We start from the raw sequence: 24,075 nt of genomic DNA on the forward strand, positions 1-24,075 counted from the left end.
TAATTGAGGGACAGCGAGACAGACAGAAGTGACGTAAGCACAGTGATTCATGCAGCCAGCTCGAGCGTACAACGCTGCCAGCTACGGGACAACGCAAAAACATGTCGGTGAAATGTGTGTGTGCGCGCCTCAAACATATGGAATAGAAGTAACATTTGTAAAATATCACAAAGCCTGAGCTCAGCTGTGACACATCTAGGCTGTCCTGTTCTGGAAGTCAGTGTTTGGGTACATTCATTGCTTCTGGGTCTAAATTGAATGCAGACCGTTATGCATTAGCAATTTACATGTATAATGAAAATTGGTGATTAAATGCGTCTTGAAGGAACTCAACCTTCAACTGCAACCAGCAAAGATTGGCTTGACTTGGATTGACTTAACTAGTTTGCTGTCCAAAGAACTAACATTGTCACGCTCTTCGGTGACACAGGTCAGTCTGTGATAGTATTCCTGTGTTTCTCCATTTGTGTTCCCTGCTGAGATCCTGACACCTCCTGAGCTGGGCGGAGCTACCGGGACCCTGCAGCTGTTTCTAATTAGTTCCCTTCTTATCCTCCTCACCTGCAGCCATACAGTGCTGGATTATTTTCCATGGTGGAGTCTTCACACCATGCGTTTCATAGCACGGTTTCATAGCCCGTCCAGCTCGTGTGGTATTTAGAGATGTGTAGATCACATGGTTTGTCTGGTATCAGGCCAGGTATCATGCCCCCAAGTGTCAGTATCAGCCCGAGACCGAAAGAAGCACTGTTGCGTTGCTGGCGGTGGTTGCAACGGCGTGGTTACAGCCGACAGTAGCCAGTATTGTTGTGTAATAAAAGCTGGTTAGTGATCACAGTCTTGTCCTTTCCATAGCGTCGGCAACGACATTACAATAAACATAGACACGTATTTGTCTAACTCAGGCGGGGGAATACTTTCTACCAGTCTTCGTTTGTTCTTGCAGTTGCAGTCGCCCTTGGTTTTCCGACTTGTATTTGCATTTTTAGTTTTTTCGATCATTTCAAGAGTGTCCTCCTCATTAATGGTGATAAAACGTTCCATTTCTAATATTCTGTTTGCTATTTTCCCTATTTGTCTTTCGGCGGGAGTGTCAACCGCTGACATGTTGACAGAGCACAGACGACAGCAAAACAAACGCTCGTGCGCTGTTCTCTGATTGGTTGTTTCACGGGCACGATACCAGAGCAGCGCTCTCTGAGTGGACAGCTACGGGGGCTGATACTGACATGGTTAAACTCTATATTTTATCAGTATCACTGCCCTGGGCTTTGACACAGTATCATCTTGGCCTTTTCCCGTATCATTCATGGGCGGTTTCTAGGGTACAGGGCCAATTAATACTGTATGTGATAAAACCTTATATCCTTCGTCATATTCAGTTCCTGTTTTTTTGCCCACGGTGCCGCCCTTTTGTTTGTGCCGTCGCCCTGAGTTCCGGTTTCAGGCCACATTTTTGTGTTTTTATTAAATAATTTTGAACCACTCGAACTGTCCCTGTGTCTGCATCTTGGGATCCATCCACACTGCTCAGCAGAGCCTGACAAACATTGTACAATCATCATGTAATTTTCTATCCTAATTACAATCACGGGTAAGCTGGAGCCTATCGCAGCTGAATGCAGCAAAAATGAATTTTTTTTTGTGTCACCCTGTCACTGCATCAAGATATTATCAGTGATGTGGCCCAGCCACACCCAGACTCTATCTCCAGTGGCCCCCAGTGAAACTGAGTTCGAGACCCCTGGTATAAGGTACCTTCTTTCAATCCTGCTTAAATTTTACACCTTTGCTTGTCAGTCCTTTAAAGGTGCATACCTATTTCAGTGGTGTTTCAAACTAAACACCATAAAGTTACAGTGGGTGTCTTGCAGCACGTATAGAGCTGCATAAAAATTTGCATAGGGCTCAAACTTTAATAACAGAACCACCATGTGGTGTAGTCATCAGAAAAAATAATAGCACAGGCAACACAGTAGAGGTGCATGATTTAAGAAAATGTCATCCTTTTGTGAGCAGCAGGTAAAGAATAGAAAAGATAGCTTACACAACCAAATGCCCCGTGAGTTTACATGACTGAATGACACAACTTCTTCATTTGTGTCTTTTGGCTTTTCCCTGATTACGGAGTCGCCGCAGCAGATCTTTTTGATCTGCATACTGATTCTTTGGCTTGAGCCATTTATATTCCGGATGCCCTTCCTGATGAATACCGATGATGCTTACTAGTGGAGATTCGAACCCAGGGCATCTGTTCCAATGTCCAGCATGCTAACCACTACACCACAGCGGGCTCTGCAGCATTATTCTGATTCTGAAAATAATGTTTCATTATTTTATGGTTGATTTATTTGGTGGCTGCATGGCGTTCCAGTGGTTAGTGCACAGGACTCACAGCTAGGAGACCCGAGTTGAATTCCACCCTCGGCCATCTCTTACATGTTCTCCCGTGCATGCGTGGGTTTTCTCCGGGTACTCCGCTTTCCTCCCACATTCCAAAAACATGCTAGGTTAATTAGCGACTCCAAATTGTCCATAGGTATGAATGTGAGTGTGAATGGTTGTTTGTCTATATGTGCCCTGTGATTGGCTGGTGACCCCGCCTCGCACCCGAAGACAACTGTGATAGGCTCCAGCACCCTCCTCGACCCTCATGAGGATAAGCAGTAGAAAATAAATGAATGATTTATTAGGCAGGAACATGGAGGAACATGTCAAAATGTCTTACCTACAAAATGCGAACACGCTCCAAATGAAATGTCTGCACACTTTACTGAAAATCATCCTGCTTGGCTGGCATCCACATATTCTCTTAATGTCTGCTGTGATAAGCACAAGTTAGACTGGGTGGCAGACAAAGGGATGACACACTGGGTGAGAAAACAGCGCTTAAGTTTGGTCTTGCCGTGCCAGTACAGAGAACGTGGGTCAGTGAGTGACTCAGACACCCGCTCGGAAGTTTCACACACTACAGCGCACCATGCCCACATCGGAGGAAGGAATATGACTGGAGTGGAATTTCGCTGTCCAAGTAGTCTGGGCACATACGACCTAATTACCCAAGGAGAAGTAACTCCCTAGAGGTTTGGCAATCACAACCAATTTACATCTGATCGATGATCAGGCTACTTTGTCCAGCTCCTTCCGGCGGTTCCTGAGGCAATGCCAGGCTTGTTGAGAGGTAGTAGGAAAATAGATTGACTGAGAAACATTTGATATGTTTATCCCCCTTTTGCATGATTTTCACATTTAAATGTTTCAGATCATCAAACAAATGTAAATATGAGTCAATGACAACACAACTGAACACAAACTGTAGTTTTGAAATGAATCATTAAAGAAAAAAAGCTCCTTGTGCCAAGATTAGCAGCAACAACTACAATCAAGCGTTTGTGATAACTTGCAATGAATCTCTTACAGCGCTGTGGAGGGAGCACAATGAACGCTATGTGGAAATGATGAGGAGAAAGCAGGGAGTCAACATGAATACCGTCATTTACCAGCAGGATGGTGAACCTCCACATTGCTCAAATGTTTCACTAGATATCCTCAACGGGTACTTTCCAGCAGATAGGCTCATCTCACAGCGCACGGCTAACCCATGGCCTGCTCATCTATCTCCTGCGGACTACTTCCTGGAGAGAGTGTACTGCAACAACCCACAGACCATTGAGACAATGAAAGCCTATTTCTGTGAGGAAATTCTGAGAATCCCTCTTGAGATGTGTGGCAATGTCATCACAAACAGTGTGCGTGGAGGATTGAACATGGATTGAACATTCATTCATTTTCTACCGCTTATCCTCACAAGGGTCGCGGGGGTGCTGGAGCCTATCCCAGCTGTCTTCGGTACACCCTGGACTGGTCACCAGCCAATCACAGGGCACATATAGACAAACAACCATATTCACACTCACATTGTACAATTTATTTATTTATTTACCCGGAGAAAACCCCCGCATACACGGGGAGAACATGCAAACTCCACACAGAGAGAGCCGAGGGTGGAATTGAACTCAGGTCTCCTAGCTGTGAGGCCTGCGTGCTAACCACTCATACACCGTGGAAGATACCCTTTTACATAAGATACCATTATACAAAATGACCCTTTCAGATTACATCAGATCAGATTGTAACTGGTTGTGCATGTACTGCATACTGTCTTATTGTATTTTTCTTCCTCAATCCATCAGTTCGTACCTGAACATGTCTCACTTACTTAATAGTATTCAAGGTTTAGCCATGGAATCCTAAGAGACTCACACATTATTGATACAATGTATTTTCAAAAAGGTAAAACCAAACTATGTTGATTAGTTGTTAGTTTCTATGCTTGATCGTGTTTACCTAATGCAACAGTGGATTAAAAAATACAGGCCTTTTTCCACGTTGTGGGTACCCACTGAAGCAAGTACTGCTGCGACTGAGCTCCACCAGCTGCTAAGACAGATGGATGATGCTGCAGAGAGAAAACAACATGAGAAAACGACTGAAATGAGCAAATGAGTCGAAGAAAGTACATGCAAAGGCCAAGTCTATGGTGCAACTCGAATGTGTTTAGGAGTGTTTTGAAAAGAGGCAGGCGGTAAAAGTCAGCCACGAGGTGTAAATGACTTTCTCCGTTGGTAAAAATTTGTCAAACAAGAAGCCTATAATTAGAGTAGACTTTTTAGCAGCCGACGGGACACTTGAGTGTGACTATTCAGTGGTACTGCATGTTTACATATATGGGTGATTCTCCTGAAAGGGGTACCAGAGAAGGTGCAAAGTAGAAATGATTACGAGTAGTTTTGGTTCATTCACAATAATAACTCAAACAAGAAAAACAGAAACTAACATTTTAATGGCACAAATGACTGTGACTATTATTGATTACTACACTTTGTCGTCATTTGTACACTTTAAAAACTACAGAAAAAATACACTTATGACTGAAATACACATGACATCATGCATAGTGGAGTATTTTAACATCTTGGTTTAAAACTGTACGACGGGCATTCACCCTCAAAGGTTGGATTCAGATGAAGTGCAGATTACTGATGGTGCACTTGTTTTGTTATTCAATAACTCGTTTCCATGATCCAGGTCAGAGGGTTAACGATATCAGTGAGAGAAAGTAATGTACATAAAATAAAATGGGATCCTCTTCCCTGATGTGTTTGACAGGAACAGGAAACTGCTTGCTTTATCACTGTACTCAAACTTGTGCACCCTGCCTGTGTGTGTCTGTGTGTGTGTGTTGACCTCCAACACGGTGGCACATATCCAGTCAGTCCATCAAAGCGTACAAAGAATGTGTGTATGAAAAAAGCTGGGTAAGGATGTGATGGAAGAAATTCAATCTCTGCTGAAATCTCAAAAGCGACACACTGTGACACCATAAAGATCGTTTGTCCCATTAACATTTACTACTTGCTGTTTGTGCGGCTCTCCTTGCTTGAGAAAAAACACATTTGGGATGTTGATTGACAGTACAGTGCAGGAGGTAACTGTCACACAACTGGAGTGGAAACCATCGAACATGCAAACGCAGATGACAGCATTGACAACCAAAACATTAGAATCATCCGCCTCTTAGAGTTGGCTCTTTGAAGTGAACAAGCTGTTCACACAAACAGGAGGGAGGGAGAAAGTGAAAGTAGCATTGCTAAATAATTTCAGACTACATACTGGAAAGGTGAGGAAAATGAGCAGCAGGAAACAAACGCTGGGGCACTTTGCAATTCACAAACATTTCCAGTCTTTGCTAATCACCAAAACTGTCACCTGAAAGCTTGTTTTTATTTTGGGAATATTTTTTTCCACAAATGTAAACAAAAAGGGGAAATGTGACGATGACCGTCGAAATGCAGTTGTCCCCCGTTTATCGCAGTTAATTGGTTCCAGACCGGATCATAAAAAGTGAATTTCCACAAAGTAGGATTCTTATAATAAAATATTTTCATAGTTTGAATAATGGAAAATGTATTTATGACCATCTAAATACATTTATAACACCGGTACAGCCCTCTAGAAATGGAATAACACCCCTTTAGTAACCTTTACACTTGTATTACCCAGTACAGAAGAAATAATAATAAAAAAAGATAAAAAATGTAGGCTCACACATGTTCGAGTTGGGAGAGTTCCATGTTGTTTCTTTTTTTTTTTACTTCCAGGACTTTGCGGTGGGTAATTTGTTCTTTTCAAGTTTTATTGCCAACCTTTAAGTATTGAGTTGTGGACTCCTATAGAGCAGCTACACACAATAACCAGCACAGAAATCTTTCTACATCTTGCAAAATATACACCTAGTATTCCATGTGTATTTCCTTGGATTTCCAAAACCGTTTTAATTTATTCCACCCACAGCCCGTCTCTGGGTATTGGGACCACTGTGATTGGTCCCAAGACAAATATCACTATGTAAACATGCTCAATATGCTTCAAAATGCTTAATTAGGGCCCAAAATGTGTTTATATATGAATATTTTTGTCACTTCCTGGTGCCCTTGCTCTGTGCCCCCGTCTCCTCTCTGTTTTCTATCATTCCAGATCCTCTGTTCCTGGCTAGAGGTGAAGCTGCTGAACGCACCTGAGGTGGATTACTCCTCTGGCACTTAAGCCGACTGCTGACAGTCGGGGAACGCCGGATTATTGCATTGCATACGCTACGCGACACATGTCGCTGCTCCGCCTCCCAGAACCTTTTGTTTGTGCGTTCAGCAGCACTCGCCTTTAGCCAGCTACTTTTAGTGTGCTTTCCATGGTGCTCCCTTCCGACACCATCACCTTTTGGACCAAATAAACTGAATCTCACTTACCAGACTCCTGTCTCCGTGTCCGGAACCCAGACCCGCAAGGAACGTAACAATTTTGGACTAATAATAGGCCATATTCAACCCCCAAAACAGTATGATTTATTAACGTATACATTTTTGACAAAAAAAAAGTAATAGACACAAGCCCCAAAATTTGAGCCCCAATGTGTAAAGGATGACTGTGTTACCGAAAAGGAAAGCAGTCCATACCATTTGTCCTGGCTGCTCAGTACAATATGGTTAACCATATTGGGCGAATAAAAAAAGATGCTAATGTGGCTATAAAAAAACGCAAAAGACACTAGCGATGACTATGACGCTATTCTCCTTATAATAAAGCACAGTAGCGTAAAAGTGAATTTTATTGTTCATCGACTGTAAATGTTCAGTTGCACCTTTTATCGTCACAATAGTTTTTACAGCTTACTGATACAAGCTCGCATGAGTGCTCCAATGATTAAAAAGTTGCAGATCAAATTCCTCAAGCAATGATGGACGATTTGCAGAAGGGGCAGCATTTATATTTGGCATGTGTCATATTTGAACACCGTCATCTCATGGCATTGCCTTGACAACATGACAGTGTTGCGCACATGTTCTCCTGCAGGGGAGTGTGTATATGTGTGTGTGTATATATATATATATATATATGTGTGTGTGTGCAGACGATGTAGCCAGAAGGTAAAGGAACACCAACGTCAGTCCTACTCAATAACATGTCCAACAAAGAGACTAACATGAAGAATACCGATCACTTGTCTGTAACTGTGACAGTACCTGTCATTTGCAAGTAATGTTTTTCAATGTAAGAAATATACATAATATAAATAATATTATATGCTTTTATATCATTGTATAAAAGCATTGATCCTGTGAAGGAAATTATTATTTTCTTGGAGGGAACAGAGTCCATTATCTTTGCAGAAAGGAACACACACAGTGATTACACTCCAGGAAATCAAAAGGAGGCCAGTTGGAATAAAATTATATGACCTGAAAGAAAAGTCACAACTGCATGAAGAAGGATTCTCACAAACACACAAACACACAAACACACACACACACACACACACCTGTTTAGTACACCAGTGTCACAACACAGGTCATGTAGCCTGAATAAGCTTTGTAAGTTGAAAGAACCAAAATTGCATTTAAAAGTAAAGAAGAGAGCTGTCCTGCACGAAACCTTTTGTTATCATCTTGTAATGAGAGTGGCTTAATGGAGGCCTAATAAATCCTCCAGCATCTGCTATACTAAGTGTACCTTCAGAAACGACTGGGACATGAATTCAGGGCTATTTTTCAACAACAACCTAAACAAACGACAAATCTGTCACATACAGTATACACTGTTCCCTCAAATAACCCCTTTCCTCAATTCACTTGAACAAATACAGTAAATGCTGCATGGCATCTGTAAAGCTGAAGGTAACGGTGGAATTTATCGGCTTTCTGTCAGACCTTTATATTGGTATCTGCACCAAAAATCCCATATCGGTCGGGAACTATGTTATACTAGCGACAGGTGTAACAGTTCTGAGCTGCTGTTTAGTGGGTGTGTATTTTATGTTTAATTATGTCTAATACGTTGTATTTTGTGTTGTTATTTCAACTATACTGGGTAATATGGGTGTAAAGGTGACTATAGGGTTGTTATTTCTTGTCTAGAGGGCTCTAATAATGTTAAAAAACGGATTTAGAAGGGCAGGTTTTCTAAGCGCCAACTACAAAAATATCCTATTTATGAATAAGGAATCCCACCTCTTGGAAATTAACTTCTGGAACCAATTAACTGCAATAAACAAGTCATTACTATCATTCATTTTTTTTTCCTACCGCTTTTCCTCATTCGCGGGGGGTGCTGGAGCCTATCCCAGCTGTCTTCAGGCGAGAGGCGGGGTACAGTGGCCAGCCAATCACAGGGCACATACACATTCACACTCACATTCATACCTATGGACAATTTGGAGTGGCCAATTAACCTAGCATGTTTTTGGAATGTGAGCCCGGAGAAAACCCACGCATGCACAGGGAGAACATGCAAACTCCACACAGAGATGGTCGAGGGTGGAATTGAACCCTGGTCTCCTAGCTGTGAGGTCTGCGCGCTAACCACACGCCCACTGTGCAGCCCATCATTACTATCATAATAAATTTTATTTTAATAAGGTGTCATTGTGTAATTTTGGCAGAAAATCTTTGTCAGATTTACAGGATACAACATATATATGTACATATACAAATATTGAAAAATATTTATTGCAAAATGTTCAAGACGCTTCTCTGTTCTTCTCATGGACTGTAGATAAATTCATTCAATGTTTTTTTTAGCAGTGCAACTTCGTTTGAGTCCAGGACATGGAGCCATCTGGCCATTATGACCCCCCCCAGACAGCATGATCATAAAATACCAAATACCCGTCTGGGAAATGAGACTTAGTGGAACATGTCGTAAATGACATGTAGTTCAGGAAATGGTGCAACTAATCTTAAACTCCCTGTGAAGTTTATGTGTATTTTTGTTGGTTATTAGGATGTTGTCAGGAAAAAAAATACTGTATGCATGCTAAAAAAAAAACAAAAAACATTTGATGTGCGATATCTAAGTGCTCCAGTGAGTCATACCAATGTTGTTGTGAGTCATGGTGTGCAAAGTAGGACACTGAAATGAAAGAACTAAAATGCATTTTTGGTATTATTCAGTGTATTTGCACATATTCCTACTTTATGCTGTTTTAGCTGCCTACATTACCTGGTGGTGCCAGTCAATATAATTACATAAAACACCTCCCACATACAGTCACAATAATGGTAAGTATAATGGTAAGTAGTGCTTTAGCACTTCAGGGTACTCAGAGCACTTTAACACTGTTACCTCATTCAAATACTGATGACGCAGTATCAGGAGCATCTCACCAAAGGATACTTCAACATGGTGATGACAGGATAGTTGATCGATCGTTTGCCTACCTGGTGACAAAACAGCCTGTTAGGGGCCAAACTTCCTGTGGAATGAGACAATCTTTGGGGAGAGATGTTGGGATATTGGGGCTGCACGGCATCTAGTGGTTAGCGCGCAGACCTCACAGCTAGGAGACCAGGGTTCAATTCCACCCTCGGCCATCTCTGTGTGGAGTTTGCATGTTCTCCCCATGCATGCGTGGGTTTTCTCCGGGTACTCCGGTTTCCTCCCACATTCCAAAAACATGCTAGGTTAATTGCCGACTCCAAATTGTGTACCCTGCCACTTGCCCGAGGACAGCTGGGATAGGCCCCAGCACCCCCGCGACCCTCGTGAGGAAAAGCGGTAGAAAATGAATGAATGAATGTTGGGATATTGCCATCAGCAGAAGATAGGCGCAAACCTCCTCCTCTGTTTAGGGGCAGTGCTTCTCAAATAGTGGGGCAGACCCCCCCGAGGAGGCTGCGGTGAACTGTCAGGGGGGGGCATGAGAGGCTGGGAGTACTTAGAATGTTAGTGCAGACCTGCCAACATGTACACATTTATATTACTTAACATTCAATTTGACTCTTGAATACGCTTGTATGGTCTCCATTTTGTTGCATTTCCCTGGTTTCAGGAATGGTTTGTACTGTATATCTCATTTGTGCACTGATAATTTCTCTAAAAGACTGCCAAAAAATAATTTATGCAGAGTGGCTAAAGCAAGTGACACTCTCTGCTGAGTTAAGGTACACTCCGGTCATCCTGTCAACCAAACAAAACACTCCTACTTAGTGTCACAAGACCCATTTTAAGTGTGTGTTTGTCGGATGATGATGGGAGGAGGGGCTTACCACAATGTTCCTCTGGGCTTGTTTTGGTTCCACGTTGCTGCCAAGCCTAACAAGGCAAGGAAGCGTGGCTTGCAGTCAGCGGGACGACAGCGGTCTCCAAGGAAATCTGCAAGCATCACAATGACAGTGTCGGTTCGAGATCTTGGCAAAGAGTTGTCTTTTTTTGGGCGGGGGGGCAATGCATCAAACCTAATTACACAACAAGGACACAGGAAGGTGATTTACACTCAGTGAAGCACTGCCACGCCTGGACTCAATGAGCCATAAAGTTAGGTTCACTACTCAGGACACAGGTAATGCGGCTCATTAATGACAATAACAGGAACTTATAAGCTGTGGGAAAACATCCATCAGGTAGAGACAAAGTAAACAATTTAACTAATCACACAAGAAATTGTGGGGTCAAAAAGATTCAACTGTAAATGGGAAAAAAAGGTTTTGTGAAATAAGTACAAATCAACCAACATCCCAGTAAATATAGTGTTTTACTATATTAACACTATTCATTCACGAAACAATGTATCCAGTGCATTTTTCAAGGTTATTCAAGGTTTAATTAAATACATTCAGAACCAACATGCAATCTGTAGTTTAGTTGAATTTATATGTTATCCGAACCTGCAGATGTCTTTACAAGGACCTTTGACTTTAACTTTTGTCGACCTTATAGGTTTTTATTCAGCAGGTTCGACTAATAATTTTTTTTTAATCTAGAAATGTAACTAGACAGCCAGAAAGCTACTTTTGTGAATGAAATTGCTAATAGAAGGCAATAACAACGTATGGCCTTAATTAAATCTTACTACTCTCTGCAGATGAGTAAATAAATGCCCCTGACTTCCATGAGCAAAAAGGGTCACTATGAGTGGGGATGATATTTGTACAAGTTATTTGAAACAGTGAAATTATAGCCATTTTCAAGAATTAATCGAATTTATACTTCATAGAAAATACACCCCTCATTAAAAAGCCCCGCTCCCTCCTTTTTGCTCACACTTGGTCACGGTGACATTTACAGCCTTTCTCCTTCTGAGTGTGGCCCTCATTTGCATGCCTTGCCATCATTGGTTGCCCTACCATGCAGCCCCGTGCTGATTGGCTGCAAGTGGAGGAAGGCGTGCATGCTCTCTCACCAAAACACGCATAAAAACAGTGAGTTGCTTCACAGCAGCCACAGTAGACATGAGTGTGTGATAGTACCCAAGTAAGTACCCAAAGAAGAAAAGACGAGGTTTGCTGCTTGACTTACAACTTTGGAGCTCTTTCTCCTCTCGTCCAGGCCAGTTAAGTGTCCAGCATGTCACTGGAGGTGAAGGAGAAGACACAGGTGCGTCTAGTGTTCCTGGGGGCTGCAGGGGTGGGAAAGACCGCCCTCATCCGCCGCTTCCTGCAGGACACGTTTGAGCCCAAACACCGGCGCACGGTGGAGGAGCTGCACAGCAAGGAGTACGACATCGGCGGGGTCAAGGTCACTGTGGAGATCCTGGACACCAGTGGCAGCTACTCCTTCCCGGCCATGCGCAAGCTCTCCATCCAGAACAGCGACGCCTTCGCGCTGGTCTACGCCGTGGATGACCCTGAGTCTCTTGAGGCGGTCAAAAGCCTTCGAGATGAGATCCTGGAGATCAAGGAGGACAAGTACACTCCCATCGTGGTGGTGGGCAACAAGATGGACCGCGAGCAAGAGCGGCAGGTGTCCAGCGAGGACGTTCTGTCCACAGTGGAGATGGACTGGAACAACAGCTACCTGGAGGCCTCGGCCAAGGACAACGCCAACGTGGTGGAGGTGTTCAAGGAGCTCCTGCAGCAAACCAACCTGCCCAGCCGCCTCAGCCCTGCCCTACGACGACGCAGGGAGACTTTTCCTAAAGACACCAGCTTCAGACCCCCTATGAACAAGACCAACAGTTGCATTCTGTCATAACAACACCTGTTAACTTTAATGGCGGGACAAAAATGAAGAGGTGGGAGTGGGTGTCAAGGAACACACTGATTGATCTCCAACAAAACACCAGACACTTAAGGCACCTTGACACTGAACTCAAGGATGAAAGTGAGCAGCATAAATATGGAAGACACATTCATTATTTCTCAGTTACCTGATTTGTGGTGTTTGCTACTTCCTGGGTGACATTATGCTACTGCTGTTAAGATCAATGTAAGGCTATTAGATGTCACGTGCATCAAGTTTTCTGTGGGAATTACATAGACGTACAAATATATTCCCAGTTGTTGTATCTTTCCTGTACAGTTTTTTTTGTGGCACATGATGTTTACATATATTTGTATATGTGATTGTGCATAAGTGACTCATTTAAACTGTAACTCTTTGAATTATTGTTTTTCTATAAATGTTGGGGGTTTTACCATCTCATACAATATTGTGCTGTTAAACTTAAGCAAATGTAAGTGGATTGTGAATCAAAATATGTAATAAAAATATATGAAGTCATCTAAAATGTGGTCTATGTGCCAAAGACAGAAGCCACTTATGCAAACCAAAAGCACCATGACTAAATCATCAATAAACAGAAAAATGCTAGATTTTAAGAACCAGCACACGCCAGGGAGGATATTTAGTTATTTGGCAACCCTCCACATCGTTGCACTGCATTGGAAAATGTGTGTTAACAAAAGGTGAGTAATTTCTTTTAACATTTAGGAACATTTAACATAGTTACCATTTAAATAGTCACGTCATGTTATGAAAAGCGCCCCTCTTAGCGTCACCTCTCGACCTACTCCATTCTCCCAGGCGGCGAGCATCTGTATCTTGCTGTCATCGTGCATATACATTTGTTGGGACTGTGAAAAAAGTTGACACCTTTCGAAGTTTTAATAAAAACTGTTTGTCTTCCTCTGGCCTTCCCATCTTGGCTGCTCCATTGGGGTCACTCAGCTTCATTTTTCTCCAAACCGCGCCAACAAGTTTGTTTTTTCTACTGTCTCCCTGACTCAACCTGCACATGCGCAGTAATAGCAATAGTCAATTGCAGGAGAAGGGAAGAGAAAGCGGTCGAAACAATCATAATAGATTACGTTATTATCGTGTCATTTTAAGCATGTGAATTACGACTACACAATATGTATTTTACGTTGATGGAAAAAACAATGAAGCAATTGCATGTGTTTGCCTAATGGTAAATACACCCCTGGCACAAGCTCAGAAAATGGTTCCGAGAAGGATGTTGACACCCGTTGTCACGAGCCAATTTGCACAGGAAATAGATGATTGGCAAATCCCTTTATATTGAAATTATAGCAACAATTTAATTCATATTCTGTCAATTAAATTAAAAACCAATTACCTTTGGCGGCGTCCCAGTATTCTACACGTATTAATGACTCAATACCGTTCATATGCTCATAAATCAAAGGCTGCTCTCTTTTGTTGATGCCTTTATTGCAACGAGGGCTTTTATCAATTTACCTTCTATCGCCATCTGTTGGTGAAAGTACACACTACAGCTAGTTGGGTAGCCACAACATCGGGTACATTTGCGCAATCGAAAATGATCAAGGCACTTTGTCACATTCGTCAAAAATACTAATTGGTGATAAGACTAAGTTTATTGTTGTGTTTTGCTGTGGTGTTGGAGTAGGGTCGTCAGAGGGGTGCAAGTGTGCCATATTTATGGAGCAAGTGATTTGCACACTGCAGATTTTTTTTTTTGCATTCTCTCTGGGGGTTTGAAAATCTCTATAGATCTCTATCTCTGTAGATTTTCTCCTATTTTTGTGCGACCAGCACATACGCCAGTGTGCAATAACAGACATGAAACAGAGCACTGACATATCGTTCTAAAACACCACAAGGACACAGAACACAATGCATGTTCATACTCTTGAACTGCACAGCAGCAGGGAAACACTGAAGAGTCACACATGTCAAGTTATAGTGAAAAAAAGGACTCAGAGCAAGGCTAGATAAACAGTTTATAATATTATATTGTAGTATTCCTACAGCTTAAACAGCTTTAATAGTGCTGGAAGTTGGATACACCTGCTATACAGTATCATAGACATGCACACTCAATTTATACTGTTGTATACTGTCCTATTTAAAACAGGGTAGATATGGGAACGATATTTGAATAATTTTATTTGCAAACTTACACAATTAAAGGCAACCCTCCTAAAACAGGCATGTTGGTTGGCCCTGCCAACAAGATGTCCCTTATGTACTTTTTGTGAACCCTATACCAGTTAATTTGTGGATTTATTTTTATCATTATTGAATATTTTGCTGACAAACTTCTGCTCCACACTCCAGCCCTGTAGTTGACAGTAAATGACGCAAATGAGGGAGTTTGCCAACCCATATTAACTCCTAAAGAGGAAAAAAAAAAGCAAACACCAGAGGAAGATGTGGGCAGATGTGTGTAGAAAGGAGGTGGTATTGGAGTCAATAGTTTTCATCAGTAATACAGTATAGTCAAAATGGGAGGAAACCTGGATGTTTACTTCGTAAGTCGATTGCTTGTTTGAACCTACAGTTTAAGAGCTATATTTTTATTTAATTTCGACCTGCTGTGTTGAGGTGATGCTCAGTTTTAATCTACCAGTAAAACCTTCCCCACACTCAACTCAGATTAGAATAAAACAAGTTTCCTGTTTTATTTTGAGGAAATGGCCGGGTAAACGTTAGTCGGCAGTTCCTCTTTCAGACCACTTTTAAGCTGTCTTCCGCAGTCTGCTGGTGCTTTCCCTTACAGGTGTGTGACAAATGTCTTCACAAAATGGACAACTTGGACTTATGGCTGTCGGTATTTTTCACAGATAAGTTCACTTCTGAGCATTGTGTATTTTTTTTACATGAATTTTAACAGCATTGCTACGTATGTAGGATAATTCTTTGCCCCTGGACTTGGTCAAAGCTCCTCAGCTGATTAAAGTCACTCTGAGGCGTTTAGAACAAGTTCAGGGTCCGGGAACTAATACAGCAACATGTTATGTATAAAACATATATTTACTGTTTTACTGGTTTATGAATAAAATTTACTTCTACCAAAGTGACATTTGTGCATTTGCTGTTGATACATTTGATAATAATTAACTTTGAACCTACTGTTTAAAAGTAATTGCCCCAATCACGATCCCAATCACGACCCTAGAAGAATAGTTTTATTTGCCATTTGATATAGAAGGAATAATGCGACGCTGTAAGTGATACATCACGTTTCTGTTAGAAAACAATGTTCCTAAACTTCCACATGAGTTGAACACTGTAAATGGTCTTTGGTTGCTTGATAATTGAGTGTAATCTGGAATGTGTGGTTGCCTCAGTCGTCCACAGCGATGTTCCGGAACAGGTAAGCCATGGATTCTCCGTTATGAATGCGACGGATGGCCTCTGCAAGGATCATGCTCACGTCTACTGTCTTGATCTTTGGACACTGGAGCTTCTGGACCTCATGGGGCACGGTGTTGGTCACCACCACCTGGGGGCGCCACAATACAGACAAATCTATATCATCCTGTCATACCCTGTATGGCTTCATGCATCAAATTGGAAATGAGCAGACTTGAGGGTACAATTAAGTATGTGAATACATGGGTCACCATGCAGCAGTAATTACAGTGAAATTGAAGCCTGTCTAACAGGTCCTCATCTACATAGTTTTACATATTTGCCCTGGGTCTATAGTGCAGTCAGGTAGGAAGGAATGACAGGATGTCACCTCATCAATGGCAGACTCTTCTATCAGTCTGGGTGCCTCTGCAGACAGAAGGCCATGTGTGGCCATGATGTAGATCTTGTAAGCTCCTCGCTCCTTCAGGATCTCTGCTGCTGCAACAAACTCTTGCACGTCATCAATGATGTCGTCCTGAGAAGACAAATGATGCATTTTGGGGAAATTATTCTGATCTCTAGAGTAACACAACAGAAACAAAGTTAGCAATTACCTAATTGTACCTCATTACACAAGAAAAATGTGACTGCATTCTTTACTGTGCTACTGTCAAGAACTATTCTAATCAGCACAGCAGTTTCCAGCTATGAAACATCATTGCTGAAGGGTTTTGTCATGTTTAATTAACCATACACTATCATAAGATCCGCCATCATAAATCATAATGCTCAATAGTGCTGCTTGTTTAAAAACTGGTTACTTTTAGTTTCTGCAGAAATGAAAACATGAGTCACCTTCTTTTTTAGTGTCTATGTTGGTTTTATGAAACAGACACAGCGCTGAATTTTGGTAATCAATTTAGCTATATGCTGTAAAATGAAATATGACTAGTTCTCAGTATGGAGTACAGTTGTACACCTTTGCAAACTACAACCAATATACCTTGTAAATCTTATGAATATTAGAATGTGCAGGTGCTAATTTGACAGGGATTTTACATTTTACACTGACACTATAATAACAGTGGAGAATGCCATGTTTCATAAAGAAGAATAAAGCTGTAATGTATTCTATGTGTGTCTGTTGCAGAATTCCACAAAAACAAACTGATTCCCAAGTGTGGTCTTACAACAATAATGGCGATTCTTCCTCCAACATCTCCGACAACAGTGATGGGTGGCTTCTCCTTTGCCATCATCACTAAAAAAGTCACAGAGAAACAGAGTTACCCCCAAGAAAAGATGAGAACCGTGCTACTGCAATGGGGGAAGGGGCAGATTCCCTAGAGCGGAAAAGAAGAAATTTGGTTCAAACCTGCAAACATGCAAAACCATTATTCAACCCACCAGCCTTCACACACACACACAGCACAACCATGTCATTTTATTTGAAAAAAAAAAAAACTGATTTGCACTCATGGTCATTATGATTTTAAATATTTATATAGTTAATCTTCTAAGAACCAGAGTCGATCATTATTTGGAATCCAATAGTATTTCCAGGATACTGCTTATTTAAGTAAATGAAGGGATACCAAATAATCATCGATGCAAGCTAGAACCCACCACAGCTGTCTGGCGTCATCGACTCCACACACAGAACAACATAACCACATGTAGAATGTGGACAGTCCATGTCACAAAACCTCACTTTGGTAAGATTTTCTTATTCGTTAGCACTTACACATTAACTGCAATCAGCTGATTCGTGAGCCAATTTTAATTCAAAAAGAGCTATTCCAAGTCTGTGCTATTTCTGAAATGTTAGCATTCACTGAGATCAAAAGATGTTCAATAATTTCTTCAACAGGCAGGCAAATGTGGAACCAGCAAGCGAGACAGCCTTTCTATCACCGCAGCCATACGGCCTTTCTTATGCTGCTAAACAGTAGGGATGCTCCAACCGATCGGCCACCCATCAGTATTGGTCGGTTTCCGTGAAAATAAACCATGTGACTGGTATGTGGTAGTACTATTGCAGCCCGCAGCAAGCCACTTCACTGACACTTCTTAAACACAATTTTCGGATGACAAGAAGAGCTTCTGTGAGAACCTTTATCAAAGTATCGGTAAGCATGGCATTGCACGTCGCACTGCATGCAAATCAAATTTATATCCACAGATGAATGAAGCTTGAGCCGCATTGGAAAAAAATTGGAATTGTGATGTTCACACTGGCATGAAAAAAAATCAAATACAGGTTATAATACTATGAACAAAAAATCTAAATTGACCTGCAGTGTGAACATAGCCTATAATACTGCAGTTGACGAAGCATGGTGATTATAAATGAATTACTGATTTTATTAGTAATTACCTAATGTATTTTTTTAGGCTCAGTAGCAGCCAAGGGACCTTGGAATTGTCGTGAATTTCCCCATACAGCACTGACCAATACTGTAGCACTCACCATAAATACATTGAAAAATTAATCGGAGCATCCCCACTAAACAGTTTAAAAAAACCATATAATTTTAGGCAGAAGGCCAGGAGGCGTGTAAAGAGGAAGGCCCTCAGTAACACATTCCAAGTTCCATGCAGGGAAGCGTCCCCAATCAACAAGAAGCAGAAATGGATTCAGACATTAAGCATGATCATACTTGGAAGCTCAATCCCTGGAAATGGGACACGAGATCTGCTGACTGTGTTAGCTGGAAATAACAATACAATAAGAATGTAAATAACATAGTAACATGAACATTTGTATGGTTATGAAAACAAATACAGTTTATACTCGTGTTGCAGTGTTTTGTGGTCACGTATGAACACCCATAAATTAATTTAAAATGCCATTTTGGTTTTCAAACACGGGACTCGCTTGAGTACTAGTTTGAATGGATGAACAGATGAATATGATTAATTCTTTTTTTTATGAGTTACATTTCATTCTTGGATATACATGTTTTATTGCTGCATTTCATGTCCTTTGTGTATTCTGTGTACAGTATGAGTGACTTAGGAGTTATGGCAATTTAGGTACACAATGGAACAAAAACTCGACTACATCACAATGTAGGAATGGAACTCATAGGTACCCTGATGACCACCTGTATACGTATCTGTTTGGTGCAGAAAACATCCTCAGATAATTCATTCATTCATTCATTCTCTACCGCTTATCCTCACAAGGGTCGCGGGGGTGCTGGAGCCTATCCCAGCTGTCTTCGGGCAAGAGGCGGGGTACACCCTGGACTGGTCGCCAGCCAATCATAGGGCACATATAGACAAACAACCATTCACACTCACATTCATACCTATGGACAATTTGGAGTGGCCAATTAACCTAGCATGTTTTTGGAATGTGGGAGGAAACCGGAGTACCCGGAGAAAATCCATGCATGCACGGGGAGAACATGCAAACTCCACACAGAGATGGCTGAAGGTGGAATTGAACTCAGGTCTTCTAGCTGTGAGGCATGCTTGCAAACCACTCTCCGCCGTGCAGCACACGTGTAAACCACTGTACTAAATACATACATGGTGGTAGATGACCACAGCGTACCCAACTGCCTCGAACTGGCATTAACAGCTGTGGCTGTAGGCAACCTCCTGATGTAGATTTTATTTTTAAATCTGCATAAAACTGTATTTGAACGGTAGGGCCTGCGCGCTAACCACTCAACTATCCTCAGATAATATTTCCTCCATTTAATTATGAGCACATTTGCTTCGAGGATAATGCACGAGAGTTATATGGCATCAATCATGGAAGCCCAATGTGTCATGGCAACATTCTGGACGTGCACGTTCACAGTCTTACGTGGCAGCTCCAGGCCGGTGTGTCCAGCATTGAAGCGAGCTGGCGGCGGTGAAGTCGGGCCATCGCCCATGCTGGACTCTAAATTGTGAGCAGCGCCGTGCAGGACTGCCAAGCCGAGCCGCAGCCTCTCGGAGTAGGACTGCGCCCTGAGACACACAAGCGTCAAAGAAACTGACAAAGACGACGTGTATGTACAAACAGATAGGCAGGCACAGAATGTTTGCACAGAAGAAACCAAGAATGCTCAAACAAAGACAAGATCCACTATGAGAGCGTGAGAAAAAGATGTTAAACAAAAAGATGCAAAACTGGATGATATGAACATTGTAAATTGTGTCATTACCTCTTTGCAGCCGATGGCGACTTTGCAACAATGACAGCATTCCTGTAATCTGGGATCTAGAAGTGTGGGAAAGAGAGATCAGACACGCATATTACCATACATCTCCTTTTACATACAGTAATAGCCTACTGCCGCTTTAACTGTCAGAAGTCTTTTATTGATTTAGTGTCTTTAGTTTGTATTGCTTTAACAGGAATACATTGAATATCTACTATTTATTGTTTTTGTGCTATAGAAAATTGGGTTGGAATGGAAAATTCCAGTGGTTCACCAATGGACAACACTCCAATGTAATGCACCTCCTCTTGGATGTACTGGATGAGGAAGGGGGAAGCTCTCAGGTTGTCAACAGGGAAACTAAAGAAGCCCTGGATTTCCTTCTGATGGAGGTCCATTGTGATAATGTGAGTCAGCCCTGCAACATCAGACAGTTATTAAAGTAAAAATGTTTGTATTACTGCGGTTGTAGCTTGCAGTGGTGTACAACTACATACAGTATATATGTATATATATTGTACAAACAGCGAGTGCACATACCAGCTTTAGCCAACATGGAGGCCAGTAGCTTGCAAACAATGGATCCCCTCTTCCTCATCTTGCATTGCTTGCTGTATGGAAAGTATGGGATGACCCCGATGATGTTCTTAGCGCAGGATGTTTTCAGAGCATAAGCCATAATCAGCAGTTCCATGATGGCAGTGTTGACATCTCTATAAAACAAGCACATAAATTAAATCTATTTATAGCATCTGGAAGGCAATTAAGCTTCAACAGGCAGGTATGACAGACATTTTTTTTGCTTATATACATTGCAAACATGAGGTATTATACATGGCTAATCAATTTCACCCTCTATTTTGTGCTGTAATGGACTGGTAAAGGATATTTTTGAGGAACATGAAGAACTCCTTTGTCTCACCTGGGAATGGTCTGAATGATGAAGATGTCTTGTCCACGAACAGACTCCTTCACATCCACTCTGGTCTCTGTAAACACTCAAAAAGACAATGTGGGTTCATGACGACGGCGCCAGAGTGGATAAGATCCCTCTCTCTTTCACTCAGCCTGACCTGCATTCCCCTCCTGGTATACGACAGCCTTGCCCAACTCCACACCCAAGCGTCTAGAAGAAACAGAGGAGGGTTAAAACCACAAACAAAGATATCCTCACATGAGCGCTACAATTAAAATGAATATGAAATATCCATAATTGATGTTCGCAGAAGTAAATGTTTTATCACAAAAGGAGAAAAACAGGCCCCACAAAACACATCACATGCAAAACATTGACATGTAGTGGTCACAATGAGATGCAGCAGATTAAAATTCGGTATTGTTAAGCTATAACAAGAAGGAAAGTTGTTGCTCCGATGTAATTTTTTTAATGGATAAGTGTTAATGTGTTCAAGTTGTGCAATGTTGAGCAAACTCTAAGACTCAAAGACAAATATTGCCGTTGAGTACGCAACATTCTGAGCAAGTCTAGACTTTATATATCGCCTTGAGCTGTGCAATAAATTGCATGCATGAACCCTAATGTGCATGCATCAATAATTAGCCTGATCTGCTGCAGGGTATTGAGTGAAGACTTGGCTTGGTGACTGGAGGAGCAGGACAGAACCAGGCTCCGGGGCCTCACCCTGTTCATATTGTGGAACCAGTCTTTAATGTCCGCGTCACCATACACAAGGTTTGCGTTATGGGTGACAAAGCAAATAGTTCTTTGTGTAATATCTAATAATATATCTTATTAATAATGAATACATTTAATTTTCAGAATATGCCCAGTGCAGTTTTCTCCAGGTACTCCGGTTTCCTCCCACAGTCCACAAATATGCATGTTTGGTTAATTGGAGACTGCCCTGCGATTGGCTGGCAACCAGTCCGGGGTGTACCCCTCCTCTCCCCGAAAGTCAGCTGGGATAGGCTCCAGCATACCTCCATAACCCGTAGTGAGGAATCAAGGGATAGAAAATGGATGCCCACTCAGGGCAATTAAAGAAAAAAACTAGCTGTGTGCCAAACGTGGCCCCGGGGCCACACTGTGGAAATCCCATTCAATATGTAAACTCAAGCAAAAAAGTGTTGTTTTGGTAAACCAATAGACTAAAACCTTTGCGCAAATATTGTCCTGGATTTTTTAAACACTGAAACACAAATAAATCGTGTTCTGAAGTTAAAGTTTCAATTAAGTTATGCATCAACAGCATGTTGTTTTGGGCTCACACGAGACGGTGCGCATGCGTACTTCAACTGGGCAGCTTGCGTCTATGCGTGTTGTTTGGGGGAAGAGGGAAAAGAAAAAGACGCCTCATGCCAACTGCACTTAGCTAGCAAGCTAGCAAAAAAAGCACATCAAGGTTGGTGTACTGTACTGAGGTCCACTTACTCTGTTATCTTCTTGGCCAGCTGGGCAGAAGCAGTGCTGGAGTTGGCAGAAAACACACGGTATCCGTTCCTTGAAACATTCATTTTCGAGTAACCATACGACAGTTTTGGCGTTTCAGAGCGCGAGACCAGAGACTTGTGGCACCCAAAACGCCTTATCGGCATGTTGCTTAGGACCCACTGCAGCTCTTGGCTTCACTTTTTCTTCCAAATGTTTCGAAACAAATACTTAACTACAGGACGAAATACCCATCTGCAACTGAACGGACTGAAAAGCTAAAACCAAGCTGAAAAACTATTACTTAAAAAATGTGAGAACTTTTAAAATGAGCCAAAAACGGGAAGCTTTTCGCGTTGCTCAACAATAGCTAACGCACCACCTTCCACACTGTGTTGTGTTCCAGTGCACAAACTGTAAAGCTTGTGTAAAATAGTCGGTTGATGCAGACCTGAAACTTTCGCAGCATCGACTCTTGCAAAAAAAGACACTCGAGGTAGCCAATCAGAGGCCACAGCAAGCTGACAGCATTGACCAATTAGTGGATGGAACTGATATGACGTCATCTTAAAGGGCAAATGGCTCATTCAGTGCGGAAATGTTTATTTACTTATTGCTTAAATGCAACGTTTATCCATCCGTTTTCTATGCCGCTTATCCTTAAATTTAAATTTGACTGCCCCACTTAATTACCAAAAGTCTTTGCATCAGAATTATAAAACTAATTGCAAAAGAACAGTGGCACAATCTAAAAATAAGTGCAACATCTTCATGAATTAAAGTGCAAAAAACAAAATCATCAATCAACATGAGTAGATGTAACTTCTTACTTTCAACATGTGATCGTCATTATATTATGCACGATGGGCCTAAAAAATATTTACTGATTTTGTGCCTTACTGATAGTAACTGAAAATGTCAAGTTTGCACTGCAACTTAATTGATATATAACCAGTGTTCCCATGCCCAATGACTGTTTTTTATTGTTCGTGATATATCTGTTTTTAGTGCAAAAGCTCACAGCTGATCTAGCAGACTCTGGCAATGTTTATGGGACCTCGCTGGAAGGATGACTACACCTTAGAAGAAAATGTCTGCTCCACACCCTTTCTACATTCCAACTCCTGTGTGTTGTCATTACAGTGTCTTCTGTGATTGACACGTGTTGTGTGATTGAACAGTCCAGTTCACTTCATTTTATACTGCATGGTATTTTGTATTCAGACGGCATTTAAAGCATCGAAAGTTCATAATGACCTGCCTCTTTTGGCTCTCAGGCGCAAATCATGCGCAAACGTCATTCTCTGTTGCTTTGGCATTGTTTAACATCGTTTTCTTATAGGTAAGAAAAGTGGAAATGTATGTCCCCTTTAAGACCACAGTCACCGTCAATGGGCCAGCACGAGACAGTTCATGTTTTGTTATTGCGTAGACATACAAAGTCCTGCACAAGACCAGACGCGTTTACAAAATATGACCGCTAGATGGTAACAGAGAACTGCTAAAGATTTTCTGCACAGAGCTTCAGCATAAAATAGTAAATAAATACAAAAAGTAAATGCACATAAATTCATTCATTTTCTACCGCTTTTTCCTCACGAGGGTCGCGGGGGCGCTGGAGCCTATCCCAGC

The 24,075-nt window shown here is 41.7% G+C and overlaps 2 protein-coding genes and 1 long non-coding RNA gene across 4 annotated transcripts; 1 reads left to right on the plus strand and 2 right to left on the minus strand.

Annotated features, from left to right (window-relative positions):
• Window positions 1–4,376: 4,376 nt before the first annotated feature.
• LOC144899817 (uncharacterized) lies at window positions 4,377–10,707 on the minus strand. Its single transcript, XR_013628120.1, has 3 exons — window positions 10,602–10,707; window positions 9,679–9,769; window positions 4,377–4,459 (listed from the first exon to the last, which is right to left on the minus strand). It is a non-coding gene; the product is annotated as an uncharacterized LOC144899817 (long non-coding RNA).
• A 1,074-nt stretch (window positions 10,708–11,781) lies between these two features.
• Window positions 11,782–13,060, plus strand: LOC131132072 (GTP-binding protein Rhes-like). The gene has a single exon (XM_058077306.2). It carries the CDS (start codon window positions 11,899–11,901, stop codon window positions 12,523–12,525), a length of 627 nt encoding a protein of 208 aa, XP_057933289.1. The 5' UTR covers window positions 11,782–11,898; the 3' UTR covers window positions 12,526–13,060.
• Window positions 13,061–14,002: 942 nt separating this feature from the next.
• On the minus strand, window positions 14,003–22,913 carry LOC131132701 (phosphoribosyl pyrophosphate synthase-associated protein 1-like). Of its 2 annotated transcripts, XM_058078572.2 has the most exons (11): window positions 22,447–22,913; window positions 21,128–21,180; window positions 20,977–21,043; window positions 20,595–20,767; window positions 20,357–20,472; window positions 20,058–20,113; window positions 19,715–19,860; window positions 18,555–18,605; window positions 17,085–17,155; window positions 16,283–16,429; window positions 14,003–16,042 (listed from the first exon to the last, which is right to left on the minus strand). In XM_058078572.2, exons 1-11 carry the CDS (start codon window positions 22,608–22,610, stop codon window positions 15,884–15,886), a joined length of 1,203 nt encoding a protein of 400 aa, XP_057934555.2. In that variant the 5' UTR covers window positions 22,611–22,913; the 3' UTR covers window positions 14,003–15,883. The 2 variants fall into 2 exon arrangements, with proteins under 2 accessions (XP_057934555.2, XP_057934565.2); XM_058078582.2 differs by lacking the exon at window positions 18,555–18,605.
• Between the last annotated feature and the right edge of the window lie 1,162 nt (window positions 22,914–24,075).

Source organism: Doryrhamphus excisus, linkage group LG9 (assembly GCF_037039965.1).
Source record: "Doryrhamphus excisus strain RoL-2023G ecotype Guam linkage group LG9, RoL_Dexc_Guam_v1.1, whole genome shotgun sequence".
In the NCBI taxonomy this organism is placed as follows: domain Eukaryota; kingdom Metazoa; phylum Chordata; class Actinopteri; order Syngnathiformes; family Syngnathidae; genus Doryrhamphus; species Doryrhamphus excisus.

Coding starts and splice junctions, on each gene's coding strand:
- LOC131132701 (XM_058078572.2), bottom strand. CDS start 22,610: ATGCCGATAAGGCGTTTTGGGTGCCACAAGTCTCTGGTCTCGCGCTCT. Junction 21,044..21,127: donor ATACCAGGAGGGGAATGCAG/GTCAGGCTGAGT, acceptor GAGTGTTTACAG/AGACCAGAGTGGATGTGAAG. Junction 18,606..19,714: donor CACCGGCCTGGAGCTGCCAC/GTAAGACTGTGA, acceptor TGTTATTTCCAG/CTAACACAGTCAGCAGATCT.
- LOC131132072 (XM_058077306.2), top strand. CDS start 11,899: ATGTCACTGGAGGTGAAGGAGAAGACACAGGTGCGTCTAGTGTTCCTG.